This window comes from Asterias amurensis, chromosome 13, assembly GCF_032118995.1.
Source record: "Asterias amurensis chromosome 13, ASM3211899v1".
Taxonomy (NCBI): Eukaryota; Metazoa; Echinodermata; class Asteroidea; order Forcipulatida; family Asteriidae; genus Asterias; species Asterias amurensis.
The window spans coordinates 13,969,344-13,993,348 of NC_092660.1; the positions used below are offsets into that span (position 1 = coordinate 13,969,344).

At 37.7% G+C, this 24,005-nt stretch overlaps 1 protein-coding gene across 2 annotated transcripts in view; it reads right to left on the reverse strand.

Moving 5' to 3' along the window:
- The window catches only part of LOC139945957 (ras-related protein Rab-3-like), a 58,413-nt gene that overhangs the window by 14,687 nt on the left and 19,721 nt on the right, over nt 1-24,005 (reverse strand). For both annotated transcript variants that reach the window (XM_071943499.1, XM_071943498.1), the window contains exons 3-5: nt 18,201-18,319; nt 15,489-15,613; nt 5,908-6,129 (exon numbers count right to left, since the gene is read on the reverse strand). In XM_071943499.1, coding sequence (XP_071799600.1) covers nt 5,942-6,129; nt 15,489-15,613; nt 18,201-18,319 — 432 coding nt within the window. In that variant the 3' untranslated portion in view covers nt 5,908-5,941. The remainder of the gene's footprint in view (nt 1-5,907; nt 6,130-15,488; nt 15,614-18,200; nt 18,320-24,005) is intronic.

The following is a 24,005-nucleotide window of genomic DNA, read 5'->3' on the forward strand; positions in this document are numbered from 1 at the left end:
TGTTTTTTCATGTTTGCTAGCAAATAAAATGAAATGAAATGAAATGAAATATATTTTTTGATTTTGTTCTGTCTAGTTTGCTTAGCTCAGGAGAAATATTTTAAAGTTATCATTAAATTACCCAATTCACTCGATGTCATCTTCAGAGTACCATTTTTGAAGTCAGAATGTGTGTGTGTGTGTGTGATATAGGCAGTGTGCATTTAAGGGCATCCGCGTGATAACACGGGCATCATATCTTAACTCCTAAAATGGTCGGCAATGGACAGAAACGTTCACAGGTTGGCAAGTGTTTGAAAAATTCATACATGTAGCTAAAACACAGCTACATGTACTCACAGGAATGTCTTTGCTGATGTGCTCAGAGCAAAGTCAACCACCAAAGGACTACAGGATTCACTATATTAACGACGTCCGTTATGAGAGTGTACATAAAGGCGACAGATTGACCAAATGAACACCCTGTGATTTATGTTAAAGTACGCAGCAAATAGACCTCTCTGATTGGAGTCACCAGGAGCCATCTGTTCTACTGAAAGTGCATTAATCCTTAAAGGTACTGTCCATCAACGGATTTTAGAGGAGTCTGAGTACTGCCTGTTTCCAAACAGACCTGGGCCAAATTTCATAGAGCCTTAAGCACACAATTTTGCTTACATATTTTGTGCTTAACAGGTATGAGCAGGCCAGTCACAAATTATATACGAGACATGGTATTTTGGCTGGTAGCCATATTCTGGTAAGCATAATTTTGTTACCTTTTGCTATTTTTTGCCTTTAAGGGTTTCAAACAAACCAGACTAAAATAAACACTCATTAATGGTTCTGCGTATCCATTAATTCAAACAAGTCAAACAAAACTCTCCCGTCAAGTTTTTCTAAAGTCTCAGATGTCCCTTTTTGAAAGCAAGAAAAGAAGAAACTGTCATTTATTCCCAGCTGCATCCCAGATCATCTCAACCTCTCTCCATCTTGAATCTATTTACTTGTTTAAAAACATCAACTTGAGACTAAGAGAAGATCGCGGTAACAAAGCGTGAAAATCTCTTTTGAGTAGTGTTGGTTCTGAAAAGAACCAGTGGTTTACGACTCAACATTTTGATCAGTATGCTCTGATTTTCACATGGTGTCACAAAGCTCTCTTAATTAGTTATACTTCCACCATGCAAAGTTTCAAATCCCTAAACTTGAGACTAGATAATTATTCCACTGCATAAAGGGCAAGAACAAAAAACTCTTTGGAAAGCAACACTTTTTCATTTTATATAAAACCTCTCTTAGTTATACTTCCACCACGCAAAGTTATATGTAGATATTCCACCGAATAAAGGGGGGAAAAATAAACTTTTGAAAGCGACACTTTAACATTTTCATTTGCCTAATATCAACCGCCAAGAAAAATGAGGTTTTTTTATATCGAGTGGATGATTTACAGGGAGGTTATTAGCATCATCTGCGCATGGACTTTGCACATGAACGCCAAACAGGAAATTGTTTTTTCTTTATCATCCACTTTGAGAGACAGGTTTCTTTATCTGATCTGCAATCGTTCATCTGTGTTCTTTATTTCCCTTGAGGAGGATAGCTTCTTGGGTTCTTCAGGAAATCTTCAGGGTATGTTAAAGGAGAAGATCACGGGTTGGGGTATGATTGGGTGCTTTTAAAGGAGAGCTGGGCAGACCACAGAATGGGAGTGATGCACTGCGATAAAGACTTGGATGCAATTGGGTACTGTCTTAAAGAAGTATCAGCGCTGTGTGGGTAACACTGGGTGTCTTTGATCTGAGTGGATCGATCACATATCTGTGATTGGGTGTTTTAATTGAGAATACAATAGAATGGGAGCGATCGGGTACTGTCTTAGAAAAGTACAGTGTTGCGTGGGTAACACTGTGATTGGGTGTTTTTATTGAGATTACAATAGAATGGGAGCGATCGGGTTCTGTGTTTGATCTGAGTGGATCGATCACGTGATTGGGTGTTTTTAATGAGGACACTGGGCGTGTAGTGGATTAGATCACAAATGGGGTGTAAATGGGTTACTAAGAATGAGAAGACAACAGAATGGGAACAACCAAGTACGTTCGAGAGTGTTGAGTGGGTATCACCCATTGATCTCCATTGTACTGACTGGATAGGACATTGCGTCCAAACGCAGGCCGCGCGCGTATTTTTTCAAACGGGTGAAGACCGTTCGTCACACGAAATGCGTTGTACACTTTTAAACGGAGTTGCTGCAAGCAGAGAGAAGTTTTCGTCCTTTTAATTGTCATTTGGGGATTAATACAATTGGAATCGGATCAAACAAACTAAAATTATTATGCTGATGGTGAAGTCGTGCGCGGCTGTCAATCACTGGAGGAGGGAAAACTGAGTCGGCAAAGGGATTGTCTTTCCATAAGTAGGTAGGCCTTTGCATTTTTTTAGCGATTCATATTATTATCATTATATCTAACGTTACAAATATAAGCCGGAAATTTAAACTATCTTTCATAAAAATAATTATTATAGGCCAAGTATTTGTTATTTTTACCGAGCAATACTATTTTTGCTTTCGCTCCGTTACAGATGGTTGTCTGGAATCGACGAGGACGGGAAGCCCGGATTTCAACAGATGTTTGTCATAGCATCAATAATTAAAAGGTTCGGGAAAGCGACAAGTATATGCGAATTATGTACAGACGATACAAGTTCGTTGAGAGGATCAGTCATCTCGGAAATAGCCGACTTCGTTATTTGTGACCAAAATAAAAATATTTATTTCTGGCGGAACAGTAAAACGGTTATGGAAGTTTTACTGTTGGGATTGTTTTTCAATTAACATGATGAATAGAAGCTTAACAATAAAAGGTTTAAATTTGTTAATGGAGTCAACTCTCAATTATCACATTGTATTTTGTTTTCATCTTTCTTGTTATTTTCCCTCGATTTTAGTGAGTATGTAGTTCTCACTCTAGTGCCTACTCGAATTGTTTATTGTAGGAGCACTCTTGTTTTGTCTTTATATGGTTTATTGCCATTTTCTCAATGAACTGAAAGAATAAACAAAAAAACATGTACCTGAATCCCAATACAGTTTCTCGGCCGAGTGTTTGTTTAGAAATTTAAATATCATTATCATAATACTAATAGGGCATTTGATAGAAACAAATGTAAAGTTAGTTTGCTTTACTGCATTTCAATCAGAAACTTTTTCATACTTTAAACTATCGATCGTCATGTTTTCCCCCCATTTCTATTCTCAATTTACAACTTCAACTGACACACTCAAACCCGACCAAGTGCACATTAATTTACCCGTTTGAAGGAATTGCGCCGCCATTGTTGGGCCGCGTGTTTATGCACGCAGCATAGCGCAATGTCCTATCCAGTCAGTATAATGGAGATCAATGGTATCACCGGGTATCTTAGCAGATCAGATCACAAATGAATTTGATTGGGCATCTTAAAGGTAGAGGAAGAGGCATTTTCCAGGGTTTGTATGTAAACCACATTAAATAATCAAAAATGTAGCATAGTATGGGGAAAAAAAATGTTTTCTTTAACAAGTTTATGGTTGTACAATTTGATAATTATTGTGAACGGCCTCTAAATGACGCTCAGGAAACAGCCAAACCCAACAGCGATAGCTGCAGCTCATGATTACAAACACACTGTATCACTCCTTAACAGTGAACCGTGTTAATAACACGCCCACCTACAAGATCCAATTGTATTACCGGAGTCCAACCTAAATGTTAGTTGTTCTCCATCGCGGTGTAGCAACAAACCCAGCGAGCACTTATCGTCTTCGGCTGTGTTGTATCTCCGCCACGCTTTGATGAGAGGGTTTAGCCCTCGTGGCACTTATTCCACATTTTAATTGGAGCACAGCTGAGGATGGCAGGGTCAGTTCTCAATCAACTTCACAGCGAGCCCACCCACACATATTCAGGCTGCTGGGTTGCAATGCTTACAATCACATATTGCTGATACATAAACGGCTTTCAAACAAGTATCACACACTGACAAAATGTGTCTATTTATTTGTTCATTGTCTTGCTTGCCCCCATGATCACCTGATATGTGGTGAGGGTGTAGCAACCAAATTTTGGAAGTTGAACTGATGTCCTCAGAAGTACTTTTACTCAGTATTTATCTTTGGTTTTATAAAAGTCCCCTGGGACACTCTTAATGGATTGTGTTTTTGTGATTTTGATATGAATTTCCCTCCCCGACTCCCTCACCCCAATTAACAAATAGTTAAACAGTTTACCTTTATCCACCACATTGTCCACTACATTCCTAATTTCATAAAAACTCAAAAACATGGTTTCAAAATTGTCCACGTTACTGTCCACCACATTATCCCGACTACATTTTCCACTGAATTCATAATCTCATTTGAAAAAACTCAAAACTGTAATAATGGGGAGAGGTTGCTCGTATAAAACTCGAAACCGTATTATTCAAATTGTCCACTATAATTACCGTTTGTCAGATCATCCACTACCTTATCCACTATATTGTCTAAGAGAGGTTTGCTGTGAACACCATGTACAAATCTCATTTAAATAGATTTGGTTCTGAAAAGAGCAGGTGGTCCACAACTCAACATATCGGTCAGTATGCTCTGATCATCTTCGGGAGAACTGCCACTAACTATCCACTAACTATCCACTAACTATCCACTAACTATCCACTAACTATCCACTACATTGTCCATTAACTATCCACTACATTGAAATACTAAGTAAACACTACTTTTAATACTAAACAAATAAAAAATGAGGCAGGTGTACAAAAGACTCCAAAACACCGCTCTTCTGGCCATAACAACATTCTGAAACGAGTTGACATTCTATATCAAGCTAACAATAAAGAAACAACCATCCCTGGTTTCACACTCAGCGAGACAGGTTTTGCATTATCCTACGAGGTGTTTACCGTTAAATGTCGCAAGACTGGATACAGACGATACAGAAAGGGGGGGGGGGTGGGAGAGTCTCTCATGTGTCAGACCTAAAACCCATGGTAACGATAAGATTCCTCTCTCCGGGACAGTGCAAGACTTTTCAATCACTGCGCTTGTCACTCTACTGAGCCTCTTGATTGATTTTTGATTAACTCCAGTCCACATACTACGAGGCAGGACACCAGACAATGAGGACCTTAAAGTAACTTTCCTTCATCGATCAGAATCCAACGACGATCCTCTTACTCAATTTCGATGAGCGTACGAGACATTTCCATTATACTTTTGTCATCCATAAAAAGTTTTCATCCATAAAAATCAAAACAACACTCTCACTACACAACATTCATTAATGAATACTGATTAAATGATCAACAACAGCAAGCAGTGATGAGAAAGCTAAGTAAACTTTCTCACACTCATGAAATCTTCCTCGAGCAACTCCAGATGGACTCTAGATAGATAAAACTTCTAGAAATGATACAATTAGAACCAAATTTGCATAGAGGTAGTGAACTGTTGAAACTTTTTTGAGTCTAAAATATTGAGTTGCACCAACCATGTCATCAACCATTCATTTTTAATAGTGATAGTTTATTCGACTTTTGCAAAGTGGCAAAAGTGAGCGCTAAGCATTTTATATATTTGTTTTTAATTGATGTCATGCAATATGTTCATCGGTTTTTCACTATTTTCTTGTGTCTAATGATCAGATGGCCGGAAGATCTTAAACTTGTACATGTCTGTCATTTTATGTTGGTGGATTTCATAAAGTGCTTACACTGCCAGCAACTGTTTTGTTGGCAAAAATCAATTCTGCAATGTTCCTTTAAATTGTAGAGAACTACAGTCACTAGAGCTTACATCCACAAAACAAATCAAGCAACTGTTGCCAATAGGTTCCGATGGATTCAAGGGAAATCTAGTTAAGTCATGAGAGAAGAAAAACTTACCGTCCATTGACCATTAACCCTGATCGTGAGTTGATCAGCATCCACAAGACGCATTCGATGGCGTCTGTCCAGGATCCGTCGGTGTGATGGTGGCCGCCGGTCGCATACTCTGATCCGTATCGATGCTCTCCGACATCTTATCGCAGATGATATCAACCAGCCGCTCAAATGTCTGCTTGACGTTAATGTTCTCCTTAGCACTCGTCTCAAAGAACTCCAACCCTGAGGGGGGCAAGATAGCAATTGAGAAAAGAAAAAAAAACGTCAGTTAGTGTTGTCTTTGCACCCATAAGACATGCAAAAGGAGATGCTGTTAAGTATTTCGGAAAAGGGTGAAGGAATGATAGCAATTAGTGTAAAATCAAAGTGATTCAGAGTCGTCTTTACACCCACAAGACACGCAAAAGGAGAGGCCATTATGTATTTTTGGAAAAGAGCGATGGAACATTTTGGATTTAGCCATAGTTGGATGTCATTCCTTGCCGGCGGAGCATCTAATTGAGAGACAAATAGGATTTGGATGTTCTCTTGGGGTGGTGTCGTCTTCACATCCCACAGATACAAAATGTAATCACGTCTTGACAAATACCAAGGAATTGCAGTCAACGTCTTAGGTTTTAGATGTCTGTGGATATTGCTTGGGAAATCTATAAGGTGGGACGATGGATTCGTAACTAAGACCTTTAAATTGGATTGAGCAATATTATCTGTTGGACAGTGTCCTTGTTACACCCACAGGATGTGTACATGAGTATGCCATGATTATGGGTATTTAGAATTCAATTTTGAACCATCCGAAATTTCTATCTAATACTGCTAGATATTTTTAACGATTATTTTTTTGGTCAATTCAATGCAATTTTTCCATTGGCAGCTTATAAGGCAGAGCATACCTTTGGTTTTTGAAACCAGTCGACTAATTTAATCCCATATAAATGAAGATGTCTATAGCAAAAACCAACTCATGAGAATTAAATTTAAAAAGATGGTAGCGTTTTTGAGGTATCACTGAAAATCTAGAGTGGTTATGTCCATGCGGTGAGTATTGGAAATCTGAAAATCTGAACAGTCTTTGGAATCGAAATTTGGTCACAATAGTCACTGATAAGGCCATGTCAAAGCTGGTTAATTTTCAAAGGCAACACAAAACCCTGCAAACCCAATGACTCTACTGTAGCTGATGGTAAAACATCACTTTGTAGTCAATAACGAATACAATTTTTGATTAAAACATTTTAAATTTGTTGTATAGTCCATCTTTATATCAACGCAAACAACCAGGAGAATCTTCGATTGTCTACGAAACTTCATCCAGCCTGTTCAGCTGTGTGAATACTTCACTTCAACGCCTTTGTTTACAAATCCCAATGGTTGATCAATAAATATACCGGTACTGTAAAATACAATAGCCTATGGTCACTATGGTGACCAAATACATCTTTTCAATTTATTTAATTAGATGAGAAAATAACAGCAGAGAGATATAAAAAAAACATTTTTTTATCATTTCAAGATTCCTTTTGACTGTCTGCAACGGGGACCCTGGTAACTCTGGGACCCTGGGTGTAAGATAAGTGTAATTTGATATCATTATTTGTGCAGGACTTGAGACGCAACCTGCTGTTGTGTTTCGCTTTGAGAAAAAACAACTAAATATATTGAAGACGGAAATAAAACTCAGGTTAAAGCCATTGGACCCTATCGGTAAACAGTGTTGTCCAAGGCAAAATGTAAAGCATTTCATGGAATAATATTTCAAGAGAAGTCTTTCACCACTACCTTCTGTAAACTCTGTAAGTTATTTGTAAATCTGTGAACTTTTATTTTGTTTTCTGTACCGAAAGGGTCCAATGGCTTTAAGAGTATACTATAAATATAAACATGAATAGTAAACTTGCGGGTACAACCATGAGTAAAATCTCTTTTGAAGGAGTGGTGGCTCTGAAAGGAACCGGTTTGGTCTCGACAATTCGAACAGTATACTCTGCTAGTCTTCAGGTTGGGAAACAAATTACATTATAACAAAAATAATCCTCTGGCAACTGTACCTACATCCGTAGTTTTACAGACCATTGTAGCAGATGGCCTATTTTGGTTGCCCTGAAAGCAATGTATGCAAGTACAGTTGCAAGAGCCTTTTTTTGATAATATATTTTGTGAACATGGTTGCCAATAATCATTACTCAGTGATACTGCATGAAAAAGCAACTTCAGTCGCTCAGGGAAAAGGGTCGTTACAGACAAATACATAGCATTTTTGCCTATGGAATAGGGAAGGTGTACCCCATCTTGCTAGAGTAGTCTACCCTCTTTTGCTCTGTAATGTCACCTGTTCATCAGACAAATTATCTTTTAAAAAATTCTGAAAGATCATGTCAAGGATGAGGTCATCACAAAAATACATTGAGCAAGAAGAAGAAATAACTCCAAACAATTGAAACAGACAATTGATCAATACCGAATGCTTTCCAGCTAATTTTATCTCCGAAAATCAATTTGATCAGCACTCATGTTTGCCCTTCATGACAGCTGTGAAATATGTGGTCCTGATACATGCAACTACAAAAGAAGTTCCATTGGAATGTGTTTCTCCACTCCATGTATGATATTGTGGGTAGTGTAAACAGATAATCGTGGTCTTTGCATTGCCCATCCCCGCATTCCCCTTCATTATCAACCAGTCCCTAATCCTAAATCCTTCCATATCACTCGGCAACATTGTTTGCGTTTCAAACTTTGTTTGCGTTTCAGACAAAAAAACAAAACCCACAGTGCTGCGACACCGGGAAGGGGAGAATGCAGAAACACATGTATAAAAAGAGTACATATTTTTGAGAATGGGTGCAGTTTCGGTTTGTTAATTCCAAAGTGGGGTGCAGGGACAATCACATTGATTTTTATCAATATGAATGTTGCGCCACAGTTGGCAAATGAGGGACAAATCAAGCAGAAACAAGGCAGTGAATTATACATAATAGTTGGGGAAAGACTGGTTAGTAAGTGGGCAAGTAGGCAAACTGGCACCAGACTTGTACACTCCCTAAAGGAAAAACCAGTTGGCAAATGCCCTTCCATTCACCCTCCTCTAAGGTGCCACACCCCTAGTTTCCAGCTTAAAGTGACACGTTGTCTTCGGTTGATATGTCCATGAAAAAATTTGAAACCGTTTGTTGTAAAATGCATATTGTTAGAACGATGTTTCAAAAGTAGAATATAATGATCCACGCAAATATGCCTCGAAACTGCATGGTTTTCCTTTAACTTTGCAAACTAACATGAAGTTTGCGCCAAAACAACCAAAGAGAGAACTTAGAAGCCAAGTCTCAACAACCAAAAACCTTTTTCAGCATATGACAAGAAAGCCAAGGCTTTAAAAAAAAAAAAATTACAGAAGAAAATAAAATCACAAAATTAGTTTAACCGAATTTCTTACTGAGATCTCTTGATTAGATACTAATGCAAATTGATAAAGCCCCTCTTGTTCACACAACAACCTTCATCACAAATTACCACAGATATGAAAAACAAGAGATTCAAGCCAATTGAACAGCCTCGCTTTGCGCTCAAAATCGTTCTTGTGATAGGGAGTGGTGGGGGGGGGGGCTGGGAGGGAGAGGACGGAGTTTCATCATCCAATTACAGAACTCTCCGTCGATATACCTTGCTAGGATGCCGACAAAGGTAAACGAGATATTTAATTTACTCCTGGTTCAATTAATATCAATGTATTCAACCTTCGCATGGAAGCACTACTACATGGGGGTCCTCCAAGGAACAATGGCAGTAGGAGAATACCATATTTGCATAGGTAATTGCTGTGCAAGACCTCCATCCTGACGTATTTTTTTATTTCGGTTTTGTTTGAAGAGTGGGTGATTTGTCTTGTGTAAACACGCATGTAAAAAGCAAACCTCAGGTTTACATCAAGGAAATAATATTTGAAGAAAAAATTTGCATACATTTTACGGTTTTAATTAGTCTATCTTGGTTTTTTGTGTGTGTGTTAATTCTTATTTTGTGTGCATGTTTGGTGGTGCATGTACTTTAAAGGGAAAATTCAATAATGGTTTTTAGAACAAATCATCTTCCTTTATCACCAGCAATGTTTCCTTAGATTATTGACCATGTAAGAGGCCATGAAGAATAGTCAATTAAAGAATTTATATTATTTTATTTTAAAAATTGGTTTGACCCACCTACCCACTCCAAATTTCGATTTTGAAAGACTAAATGCCTTCATAATTTAATCTATACACTGAATATCAAAATAATGCCTCAAATAAACCAGATATTTTAGATCAAAGGTCTCCAACATTATTAGTTTTCATTGGCTTCTCCTGGCTTTTGTAGTTTAATCGGGAATGATATTGACAACCTTGGCCACATGGGTATTTTTCGTCTTCTTTTTGTTCATTAATACATGTATATATTTCTTAGTTGAATTAAAAAAACATCAGTTGTTTCCCGCGCGTAATTTTTTGGGGAAAATCAATTTTATGAATGTCCCCTTCTTTGTGACATAACATGTTTACAAAACAATCACAGAGCCTGGGCTTCATCTCTCAAAGAGCTAAGATCAATCTTTACTGCGATCAATCTTAATTATTAAGCAAGCAAAAGTGTGATGTCACAATACAAATCACTATGGTGATTGTGACAAACCATCTTAAGATGAATCTTAGCGCTTTGTGAAATCGAGCCCTTGGCTTCCCGCAGGCATGATTTCTACACATCTCGACGGAAGAAAACATGATATCTTACATGTATATTTTATGGAGATTGTGCTGTCAACAACAAAATATCTCAAAACTTCATTTGTTACCTTTTGAACTCTTGGATTTGGCTGGAAATCATAACACAAAGTGTAAAAATTATCCATGTAAGCAGTGTATTTAGGTAGTATCTTGCCTGCCAGAAAAGATCTGGAATGTGCAAGGTCACTGTTTTCATAAACAAAGGCTTCTAGCTAGAAGTCTTCTATTCCTATCTGAAAGCACACAAATTCGTCCAACAAGGGTGTTTTTTTCTTTCATTACTTTCTCGCAACTTCGATGACCAATTGAGACCAAATTTTCACAGGCTTGTTATTTTATGCTTATGATGGGATACACCAAGTGAGAACACTGGTCTTTGACAATTACCAAACGTGTACAGTGCCTTTAAGGATTGTTCATCCTATGTGGACATATTCGCTCTGAATTCTCGGCAGTGTCTAAAACCTTAACCACACTTTGCAATGAACTTTGATAGATTCATTGTATAAATCTGCATTTGTCAAGGATTAAAACATCGAATGACGTTTAAAAAACTAAAGGTATACTTATATCTACTCAGTGATTTGAGAGTGTTGTTGATGACATTAAACAAAAGTGCAGGTACCAGTATTTTATTCTTCCTTATTTACAGCGTTAACTTGCAGTCAATGATCACGTGAAATCCACCAGTGATTAACTTGATGGCGGTAAACTGTAAACTCAAAGATTCAATTCAAGAAAATACACCAATTCTGCAGTTGTAATTTGCCAAAATGATAAACTTGAAGTCGAATTTTTGCTGGTACTGGGAATTGTTCTCAGAGAATTCTGTAAGTTTCCAAGAATTATCTGTGTGTGAATCGGCTGTAATTCCACTTGTGTTGCAAGATAAAGCATCAAGCAAGCCACCAGGTTAAAAAAGAAAATCAGACCACATTTTAAGATGGATGTATGATTTGTGCAAGAACAGCCCCTTTGAAAATTGATGGGGCTACCCTCGCAAGTCAGGATCATGGAAATTAGTGAATAAATGAATAAAACATTAACAAATACATGAATTAAAAACATCAATAAATAATACGTATAAATATATAAAGTCTCCTCAATATTTATGCTTTTTGTTTTGTTTGAATATAATGTTATCAATTTAATGTCTTTGTATTACCCCCATAGCTCATTGTATCTGTTGTATGACATCAGTATTTATTGTAGCTTGTTTTATTGATGTATAATGTTGCTGATGTAGTTGCTGAATAAATGGACAGGTATAACTCCACACCAAGGGAAGAAAAAAAAATACATCAATAAATAATACATATAAATATATTAAATCTCCTCAATTTTTCCAAATCTGATTTCTTTTTAAAATCAGAACGGACATTCGTGACGAACCCAGCCACAATATGAGGAGCCCCCTCCCCCTACCCGGATATATACTCATGTACAAATGTTTTTACACATACATTTGGATGGCTTTTGCATTACGCATGTACAGTAGTCAAGGTCTACACATTTACTGAACTGTGCATTCATATGGATTATGGATTTCTTTGTACATACATTTTATATTTTAGTCTATATGAATATTTTTAATTTGTGTATTATCCTTTCCTGTAATTGGCGGCTCGTCCGCTGTTGGTTTGGTCAATAAATATATTATACAGAATAAAGCACTGATACGTATATAGCTGGGGCCAATTTCATAGAGCTGATTAAGCAAAATATTTGCTTAAGTAGGAAAATGGCTTGCTTATTTTACACATGTTACTGGCCACAATTTCATGACATATAAATTCCCTGTGACTGGTAATTAGCTGTTGTTTACTTAGCATGCTGGTAATCTGATTTTACTAAGCAAGGATTTTTTTGCTTAAGCAAAATTTTGTGCTTAAGCAGCTCTATGAAATTGGGCCCTGGTCACAACAGACGTTTGTACAAAATTACATGGACGTGCCCAGAAGGCTTTGATATGCATGGCAAGATAGGGCTCTTTGGACGAACAACCAAATGCATTACGCCAAATGAAAATAAACCCTTTTTTTCTCTCATCTCAACACGCAGCTCAAAAAAACATGAAGCCCTAGAGCATTTAATGAATCATATTGTAGTCATATCAATTTGTCTTTACTGGATAGATGAACGTAGTGCCGTTGCTATTGAGCGAGCGCTTGCATTAAAACAAAAACGATCGCAAAGTGATGACTCATGATGGCTTAAAATTATACGAGAAAACCTTTCACGCTTCAGCGTGGTTTGTCACATCATTAATAAACCAACTCATGTATATTATGCACTCAGTATCATATGCACACAGCCGCAGAGCAAAACCAAACATGATATTGTTCATACTTAAAACTGTGGCGCAATCCAGACCAAAATTTATGGATGTTTGGCCGAAGCATGCTGAATTGAAAACAAGGTCTCAAAATGTTTTTAACTTTGTGTTTATCTTGACTTTCAAATTCCTACTGTGCAATCGGGTGCAATCTACATGAATTTCTCGTGATATTTTTTGTGAAGCTTTTGCTTATCGACACACAAATTTTGTGGAGGAATGAAAAATAAGGTATGGTGTCCAGATTCAAAACAGGGTGTCTAAAAGACAAAACTATGTTTTATGACTGATTATGGTTTTTTCTTCTCATTACTAGCAGCCAAGGGAAGGGATATTTTACAGCGACTGATTTTACCCCTTTAGTTGTTTCAAGCATTATTGATGAAAACACTCGCTAAGAGCCTGTGTTCATATCCGGATTGCATGCAAATTGCACACGGTTTTGTCCTTTAAAGGAATTAAAATACGCTACGATTTCACGACGCAAGAGCAAGAGCTCTCGTAATTTTAATTGTAAGGGCACTGTCTTTTTCAAGGTAGCTGATGCTGAGGATAGGGAAGGAGGGGCGGGGGTGAGGTGCATGATAAACATGAATCTTCCCAAAGTAAAAGCTATCTGGTCCATAACTACAAAATTACAAGCATCAAAGGTTGTAGATGAATTGGGAGGGGGTGGGGAGGGGCAGGAGATAGAGGGAAGTGGGCAGGAGGCAAGGGGGAGGGAAATGGGGCAGGGGAGGGGGGCTGATGAACGTTAATCTTGCCAAAGTAAAAGCTATCTGGTCGATAACTACAAAATGCTTGGCGGCTATAAACATCAAAGGTTGCAGGTGAATGGTGGGATGGGGAAGGGGGTAGAAGAGGGATGACACGACATGAATCCATGTGCATAACCTTGAAGGTAGTGTCTTAGATTGGTGAATAGTCAAACAAAGTAATAACCATAACAATTTACTTGGCGTAGAGCACTGCAGGTGTTGAGTATTTTGAGTAAGGATTCTTTTGGAAGTAATATTGTATGGATGATTTTATTCACCACAAGTTGTTTTGAATCTGAAACTTGAATGAATCATTTCTCATTTTTTCTGAGGGTTGGTGTCCCTACACGAATGCTGCGACCAATAGATGGGGCTGGTATCTGCTGTCACCATGCTGAACAGGGAGTGATTGAGCGTTCTTGTGAAAATACCATGACAGTTTTTTCGTCTGTTTTTCTTCTCAGCAGGAAGACACCGAATTCAGCTGAAACTTTCACATGTGGCTTTTATTGCATCTTCCTTGATAATGTTGCCTATAAATCAGTATTAAGTTGACAAAAATCAATCTATGAGCCTACCTTCACATGAAAGATTACAACTTCCTCAAACCTATAAAAATCGCAATTTCAAATTTAAACGTAAATTATTTCTGGCCAATTTCCGACCTGAGCATCCATAAAAACAGTTAAACTAAATTGAAAAACTCCCCTAAAACTTCTCGTTCAAATATATCCTGATTCAAATCTATTGCACTTTTCCCCCCCAGATCTTCATTATTTAATGAATATATTTTACCAACACTGGAGGGGGAGGGGGGGGGGGGGTTCGTAATCCCGAATTTGAGCTGCAACTTGGCTACATCCTGATGCCCGAAGCACGGCGATGAAACGAGGATCGCATCTCCGCGCCCAGTCTGACGGAATATATACTCCGAAGCTTATCATCCTGTATACGCAGCTGAGCTATACACACACCCAATGCTCTAGTAATAACAGATCTAGTAGGTTAATTAATGACATGATTGTGGCATTTGCCAGCATCTTTTTTCATTCGGTCTAGCGACGAGGGAGGATTGTGTTTGCTATATACAGTTTCACGAGTACTGTATTCACTGCACCGTGAAGGCACGCTGATGTTTTATTGTAGCGACTCGCAATATGGTGATATTATAATTGGTCGCTCTCCAAGAATATCTAGGTCAAGACACCCATCACTAATTTTAGAATAAAGAGTAAATTGAATACCCTTTTTAAGTTCTACAAATAAAATTGAAAAGAGTTTCAAATAAACTAACTATGTAAATATTTTGGGTTGAACAAAGAAATATTTACTCGAGTGGGACTCGAACCTGTGCTCTACCAACTGAGCTCTCTAAGCCCCAATATTGTCAGTCTCCTTATTTTGTCAATATCTTTTTTTTTCAGGGGTGTCAGATGGGTCTACTGTCTGCAGCATTTCTCAGATTGTACATTCCTTTAGTGATTTTTCTTCCTACACAGACATAATATTTTCTCAAAACTTTTGGCGATATCTCAAAAACACGTCCACCCTTTGAAGTGAAATTTTCACAGGTTAGTTTAACTGTTTACATCAATATTTATAAAATATTAAAACAACCGAGCAGTTCCAAAAACCAAAGTTATACTTTACCTTTAAACCAAAGACAATACAAGGAAGGAAAATGTAGAATTAAGGACACAAAAGCTTGACCTGGTTTCAGAATAAGTGTCTTACCTAGTTGATCTGCCAATGTCTTGCCCTTCTCGGCAGCGATTACCCTCTCGTCTTCCATGTCACACTTGTTACCTACTAGGATGACTTGCGCATTGTCCCATGAATATGTCTTGATTTGTGTGCACCTGCAATCAACAAGACAATAAACACAGTTCCCGTGTTGATGAACAGGTGTTGGGCGATAGCATCTAGGAGACGGTTATTTTGGGACCTGGGAGAAAGCTCTGTTGATAGACTCACTGCCAACGTAAATGATAATAATACAGGCCTGATAACTCACGGAGGCAACGGAGGTAATTGCTTCCATGCCTCCTGCTCACTGCCTTCGTGCCCTTGAAATGCTCCAGTAAAAACTAAGCTTGGGCGATATCGATTTATTTTATTCACAATATACCGCCGACAATATATCGCGATATTCGATATAATCGCGATTAATGAAATTTGACATCATCAGTCTTAAAACTCCAAGTGAAAGTTGTAGAGAGACAGTCACAGCATAAGAGAGGTGTTCTAATGACCTATTCTTCTGGTTTTACTCCAAACCTATGGGGTGCAAGATGTCTCAGCTAGCAAATACATCGCGATATTTAATCGATATATCGATATCGCGCTATATCGATATTTCGATTAAAACCAAATCCATCCGATATCGAAATCGTTTCCAAATTAATATCGCGATATTCGATAATATCGTGATATCGCCCAAGCTTACTTACAAATTCCTCAAATAGGGTGCCCTATACCAAGGAGAAAATGCCTTGGTGCCCTTGTCCTTTCAAAAACGAAGCATACAGGCCTGATAATTATAACCTTTCTAATATAGTACATATCACCGTGAGGTCCCTGCGCTCAGTATTTTCCTACAAGATGTGGAGCTATGTGTTGAAGCATGAGACCTTTTCTTTTACATAGCACCATGTTGGTTTTACAATAATGTGCTGTGGCGCAATATGCAGCCAATCAAACCAGAAACACCTGGGCGAACCCCCATCTCTTTTTCGTAAGTGCACTTTGTTCTTTTACGTGCATTACACAGCGCATGGGACCAACAGCTTAACATTCCATCCGAAGGATGCATCAATCATGGTTAAAGGAAACGGTTGCCTTGGATCGATCAAGTTGGTCTTTGAAAAGCTTTCTGTTACAGTTATAAAATGCATATGGTTAGAAAGATATTGTAAAAGTAGAACACAATGATCTACACAAATATGCCTCGAAATTGCGTGGTTTTCTTTTAACGTCGTCGACTAACACGGTCGGCCATTTATGGGAGTCAAAATTTTGTCAAAAATTTTGACTACCATAAATGGCCGACCGTGATAGTTTGCAACGTAAAAGGAAAACCGTGCAGTTTTGAGTGATACTTGTGTGGATCATTATCTACTTTAAAAACATCTTTTTAACCATATGCATTTCATAACAAACGGTTTCAAACGTTTTTAATAGACCAACTCGTCTGATCCACGGCAACGTGTTTCTTTAAGTGTCTTGCTTAAAGACTCAATGGCTGACCTGCTTGTTGATAATATGGTCAAGGGTTTCAGAGACGTTTCAGGTTATATAATCACAGTTTTAAAGATTTTTTCCATAAGGGCAAACAAAATCAGAAACCAAACTTAAGAAGGATGAAATATCATGTTTTTATGAAGCTCTATGAAATTGGGCAAAGATGTGTAACTTCAGTCAAACTTAACTTTGCATTGGTATTTGCTTGATGTACATGTACTTGTATGCTCTTTATGGTGGCTTTTGGTTATCTCCGTGTTGAAGGACGATTGAGGATAATTATAGATAATGCACAGTGAGATTTTTGCTCAAGATACGAGAAAGTGACCTCGCGAACGTAAGGTGAAAAGAGAGAAAAGCAATGCAACAAAAGGAGAAAAACGGTCACCTTGCATAGCATGGCTTTTACAAAGTGCACCCAGGCACTGCCACAATCTGCATCAATGGCACAATAATACAGTACAACGGTACAGTGGTTATGCAGTGGAGGGTGAACATTTATCAAAATGGACTGTGTATAAAGAGTACAATTATATTGAGTGGGTACAAAAGAGGGGTACAGTTAGTTTTATAAAGGAGATTTTGGATTCAATCAGGTGGTTTTTTTCAGGAATTGGAAGTTATTTAGAGACACATTTGAGGCATTTTTGGGAAACTGTGTATCTAAGTGGACCATGTCGAAATGGAACTGTGCATCCATGCGTTAATGTCAATTGAGTATTGTATGTAATTCAAAACTCTAAGCACATACGGGCAAACGAGTAAAGTTTCACTGTTTCCATTTAAACGTCACATTTTTATTGAAATTTCTCAACTAAGTGTCACTGCCCTACACTACTAAATGCTGCAAAATGTCGGCTAACTTTTGTCCGAGGTGTGACCATGGGACACAAACAGAAACCATGGGTCCAACTTGGGTCATAGCCTTTTTTAGTTGTCACAATTGGAGCGTAAAGAACAGATGATTGTGCTGTTAGGGAGGCCATTAATAATATATGTGTGTGGGTGGGTCAAAAGAAATAACTAAAATTTGATGAAAATATTAATAAGCAGAATATTAGTCGCAAAGGTGAGATGGCTTGGCTGGATAGCTTATTCTGTTAAGAATAGTTTTGCAGTGCTTAGCGAGTTTTGTTGTGCTTGGGGTATTTTGTGCTTTAAGCAGCTATATGACATTGGGCCCAGGAATGAGATCTTCATACTTACCAATCTTGAACGCTGTTAAACGACTCCTCATTCGTCACATCGTACATTAGAATGAATCCCATTGCACCTCTGTAGTAAGCTGTTGTGATGGTTCTATATCTCTCCTGACCCGCTGTGTCCTATCAAAATAAACAAAAAAAAAGAATTTAATAAAGTATTTCAGCATTCTCCCTCAATGGTCTGCTGGCTAAAATGTCAGTTAAAACACCCGAGGACCAGTCAAAAATATATCCAAGCAGTCCAGCTGTCTAGTTCAGTGTTGGAGAGGCATCTCAATATAAGTGCAAAGGCTGACAGACTAGTGAAATAAAAAAGCTTAAAGGCAGTGGACACTATTGGTAATTACTCGAAATAATTAGTGCCATAAAACCATTCTTGGTGACAAGTAACTAGGAGAGGTTGATGGTATAAAACATTGTGAGAAACGGCTCCCTCTGAAGTGCCATAGTTTTCGAGAAAGAAGTGATTTTCCATCAATTTGATTTCGAGACCTCAGATTTAGAACTTGAGGTCTCGATTTCAACCATCTAAACCCACACAATATCGTTTGACAAGGGTGTTTTTTTCTTTCATAGTTATCTCGCAACTTCGATGACCGATTGAGCTCAAATTTTCACAGGTTAGTTATTTTATGCATATGTTGAGATACACCAACTATGAAGGCTAGTCTTTGACAATTACCAATAGTGTCCACTGTCTTTAACAGTCCTGATGGTAGGCCTAAGGAAGAGGGGGTATGAGTGAAGGCGAATTAAAATGCCATTAAAGTAAAGGCCATGTTCGAATTCACCTTTCAAACATTCCAATGACAACATATTATTACATATCTCTAAATAAATAAAACAAATCAACTTCTCATTCAAATAATTTTTCAGGTCATTATTACTTGGAAGGAAAATAAGTAGAAAATTAATAACATTAAGCCAAGTCTGGGCATATTGATAAACATGTACTGAAAAACAGATAAAAAAAAACCTCTTCCAATGACAAGAAGATGACCTTTGAACACAATACAGCTGAGGAATAACAATTCATACTGGTCCTTTGAACATTCACTTTTTGTGTTATCAGAGGTAAAAGTGCTGTCCTACTTTCAACCCTATATCGATCACATTACATCAGCACCCTAGGTGTAGCTGACACCACACAATCATTAAATAGTTAATAACTGATTAATGTTTTACTCAAATATTTTCATTTTCTTATAAAGTGCATACTCTATCAACCCAAACAAACAGGAAAAAAACCACTTGTCTGAGAGACTTTGTTCAACCTGTTCAGCTGTGTGCATACTTGACCCCAATGCCTTCGTTTACAAATCCGTGAGGGGTCTCTGGTGTAAATAACAGCCATGCCTCCGGATGAGCAATAACAATTATTATTCATATTTTTATTTTAAGTCGATCTCTGCAGAACCCTCAGTGGAGAAAAATCTTCAAGAACCCGTGAAATTATTATAAAAGAAATATGGCTGCTCAGAACTATAGGTCATTAGTGCAATTTGTATGGGTTTGATAAATTCCTTTTGTGTATTTTGGAGCTCCTGGTAATTGGGGTTTATTGATCAAAAGTGGTCTTTCATGTAATTGTTTGGCACAAAGCAAACAATCATCTAAGGCAACCATTCATTTGTTGATTTTGATATATATTTGTTCAAACTTTGTATGCAATACATGTAGGCATTTGCTTTTTCATTTAATGACCTTTAGATCGTTACAAACATGAAATCGCCATTAGTGGCCTTGTTATAGTTCCGAGCAGATGAATAGTAAACTTGCTGGTACAGCTCTGAAAAGAGCCGATGGAGTCTCAACGTTTCAAACAGTATATTCTGTTCATCTTCACAAAGAGTTAGGACTAGTCCTAACTTGATGTATACAAATTGCATGGATAGTCCTAAGTTAGGACGAGTAACTGGTCCTAACTCGAGATGAAACTAGTCCTAACTCTTTGTGAAATCCACCCCAGGAGTTTTAAAAGACCCGAATCACAAAATGAAAAGAGACATAAGAATCAAAATGTGATCACGGTTTTTATCATCTAAAGTATTTCACTTGAAATGAAAAACACTTAGAAGATTTATCTGCTCTGTTTTATGGGTGATACTCAGCTTAATTGAAATATATTTGTGAGACTCGAAACCAGCATCATTGAACATCATTAAAGTCACCTGGAAGTGGTATTTTTTCAAAATAAAGCTTTTGTCACTAATATATGTGTTTTGATGAGTGGAATGTGAATGAACAGTTAACTAAGGTTTTAAAACAATCAGTTCTTATGTTATTTACAAATTTAAGAGTAGACCCCGACCCGAGAGGGCGCTGTTCGTGACGTCAATCGAGGCAGACTTTGCCTGTAATGCGTAGAGTAAACACAATTGCAAAGTACATGTACGGACCAAGTCGTGAGTTTGTACGTTTCAAAAAAAAAAAAATTTGTTTTTTTCCGGCAATGCCGACCAGGTGTATTGCTGCTGAATGCAGAAAAACACTTTTTGAAATGTACCAACTCACAACTTGGACGTACATGTACTTTGCACGTGTATTTACTATACGCATTGCAGGCAAAGTCTGCCTCGATTGACGTCACAAAAGGGGTAGGCGAAGTCAGCCCCCCAAACAACTTTATATATTTTTTAAACATATAAATCGTGACAATTAATTACTAAAAAAATTGTTTTATTGTTTGTAAGCATATACTCTTATGTTTGAAAGAAAAAAAATTCTATTTCCAGGTGACTTTAACTTTTTTTAGACGAAGATATTAATTTGGGAAAAAAAACAAAGGCCACGGGACTTATGTCCTGTCTTGAATTTACTGGCCCGACACTGAATTCACTGGCCACGGGCCATTGGTGAATTGTAAAAATCAAGCCATGCTCCAGGAGAAAAAAAATTCACCAGAAGACAAACGGGCACACCTCATTTCCAAACAGTTCCACAAACACAACGTTCGTAAAATCGAAGTCCCTCGTAATTCATCCTCGCGCCAAGTCTGCTAATTAGCTCCTTGAATATTTCTCCTCACTGCCCTGGCATTTTACATGCAACGGCCGCCACGTGGGAGTTCGGAAGACGTATAGAGATAACATCAATAAATAAAACAGAAAAAAAACCTGATCATTGTTAATTAAAGGATAGCGAAGCTCTGGCAGGTCCATCGGCGGTGATCGTTGAACCGTACAGTAATCTTATCCCCTTTCTCGTTGAAGGATCTGTAACGATTTCCAGAGAGAGTTGCTGACGCCGAGGTGTTTTGATAAATTCTTCACCCTACATCTAGGAAGACGGTGTTTCTTTCACCCCCCCCCCCCCCCCCCCCCGTCGGTATTCATCGTACAAGAGTTTCATGAATAAGCTTAAAGAGTTTCCTCTAAATAGACTGTGCACGTCTCACACATATTGCAAACGAGAAAACAAGTCTTGCATGTATTGTAAACGAGAAAACAAGTCGAAGAATTTTTTTTGGGGGGGGATTCAAATCTTCTTTTTAAAACTCACAAAAATATTCTTGAAAATAGGTTTAGCCGAGAAACGCTGGATTGAAACATGAAATGTTTTCTACATGGTAGAAAAAAGCCCTTCTGTGCCATTTGGAGCATTCGATATGGTTTCCCTTGTCACTTTTTATGGGGTCAAAAATTAACACATGTTTTTTTTTTTGGGTATCGGCCAAAATTTGCGCGTCTCAGCACACAAACCGTGCGTAAGAGCCCAAAATGTGCTAGCTTGAGCATTGGAGAACCCTGACTTGGATTTCTTCTGTTTGTACTATCAGGATACCTTGTGTCTTGTGTACCGTGGACTTGAGTCTCCAAAGTCTCCAGAGGAATTTTGAGGCAGGAAAGTAAGTGGTCTTTGATGCACATATTTCGCTTTTTCCCCCGCCATCAAAATCAACTATATTATCAGTTTGACTCCATTGTGTTAACTGACAATCAGTGTTTACAAATTGATGACGTACACGGGACACGAGACAAAAATGACGGAAGACACAATAAAAAGAGTCCTCATCAATAGATACAGGTGCAGATTCTTTGTCAGACTGCATCCAGGCGGCCATCTTGAATCCATCCCCAGCATCCTCCTCACAGCCCCATCTCTCACCCTCGAGAGGACGTGTAAATAAAAACCTGCCAATATCATTAAAGCTCGACGGCTGGCTGGCTCGGGAAAGATTTCAAAGGCAGTGTGCAGCCAACAAGGCAAGGCTGGAGGTTTCTTCTCAAGCCGATCCAGTTTCCTTCATCCTTGATTCTATTGTGTCTGATAAAATTAGGGAAATTGAATAACTGTGGCCAGGCACCATATTTATTTAGTTGTGTTATTTTCTCACACTGCATGGTCAGCAGGACAGTGACACATTTCTGTTTTTATAAAAACAGTTTTAGTTAAGCTCTATTTAAATTTTACTTTGACATGCAAACAAGAGCACAAATGAAAAGCGCATAAAATAATTTTATTATTTTATAAAAATATAAAAAGCATGTTTCACTGTAGACAGGTTTATATTTGGTAATAACAAAAAACATATTTTTTGAGTCCATATCAATGTGTACTATTTTCCCTTCAACCATCAGTTCGGCTGTATTAAAAAAAAAAGATAACGAAGGTCAACAACCCTGCGCCTCCAAAATTTTGTCAGAAAATATTTGTTCTAGAAAACTGTGGTTGGTGGGTAGAAACCAGATCTTTATTTTGTTTGGCCAATTCAGAGTGGGAGAATAATATAAGAAAGAATGAAGGGTAGAGAGAGAGAGTTAGCGATGGTGCCAATGAGCTTAACCGAACAACTCCAGAGCGCGCAATCAACAAAGTAGTTTATCATCATGAGGTTTAATCCTGGACTTAACGGTCAGGGTTTGCGCTAAAGTGGGTGGCTAAGGGACAGAGAGCACTCCAACAATTTTTTTTTTGCAACAGGGAAAAATCAAATAAATAAAAATAAGCAAGGGAGCAGGGGAGTGTGAAAATTAATTTTCAACTTATTAAATTATTCAGTTTTTCATGAATTTTTGACCGAATTATTAATCAGATTGCATCTACTTTTCAATCGGAGACTGTTTTTTGGTTATGAGCAATTTCAAACTACCCACTGCTAACACATAAGATTTGAACTGCCTCTAGCGACAAGGCTAGCTAGCTCGGTAGTCTAGTGAAAAGACATCTGCTCTAGCAGGTTCGAATCCCTTCCAAATGATCTGCCTGTGGATTGTTTTTGTATAGAACTCGGGAAAGTACTGAGTATGTGCTTTATACACAAGTGAAATCGGTATAAGGAAAAAAAAAATATGAGCTACTTCTTCAAAAACTTATTACATATGATTTCTTTTTTTAAATAGTATTAATTGTTGCGAACTGCTATAACCAACCAAAAGGACCTATGGTACAAATGCAAATAAAAACAACAATAAGAGGCCTGACGTTTTGTTCCTAGCAATGTCTTTTATAAGAAAAATAAATAAATACATCACTCATCAAGAAACAAACAAAGTACTTTAGGCCTGGAATTAGAACAATATTATTATGCATTACGTGTTAGGTACGCTATTCAAAGTATAACTATATCACAGCGGTTGAAGGCCATGGAGGAATTTTGAGCAACATAAAAAAAAAAATTTAAAAACACAAATAAATAAATAATAAGTTTGGAAGCCCAGAAAAAACTAGATATAGAGAAAAGGCCACACAGAGGCATGGTTATAATTTTTTGTTCAATGACAAAGTGAAGTGATTAAAAAATGACATTTTTTGTTGTTTCCTTTTAGATCAGATTGTTTTATAGGAAAACCAATTTATTGTTTGG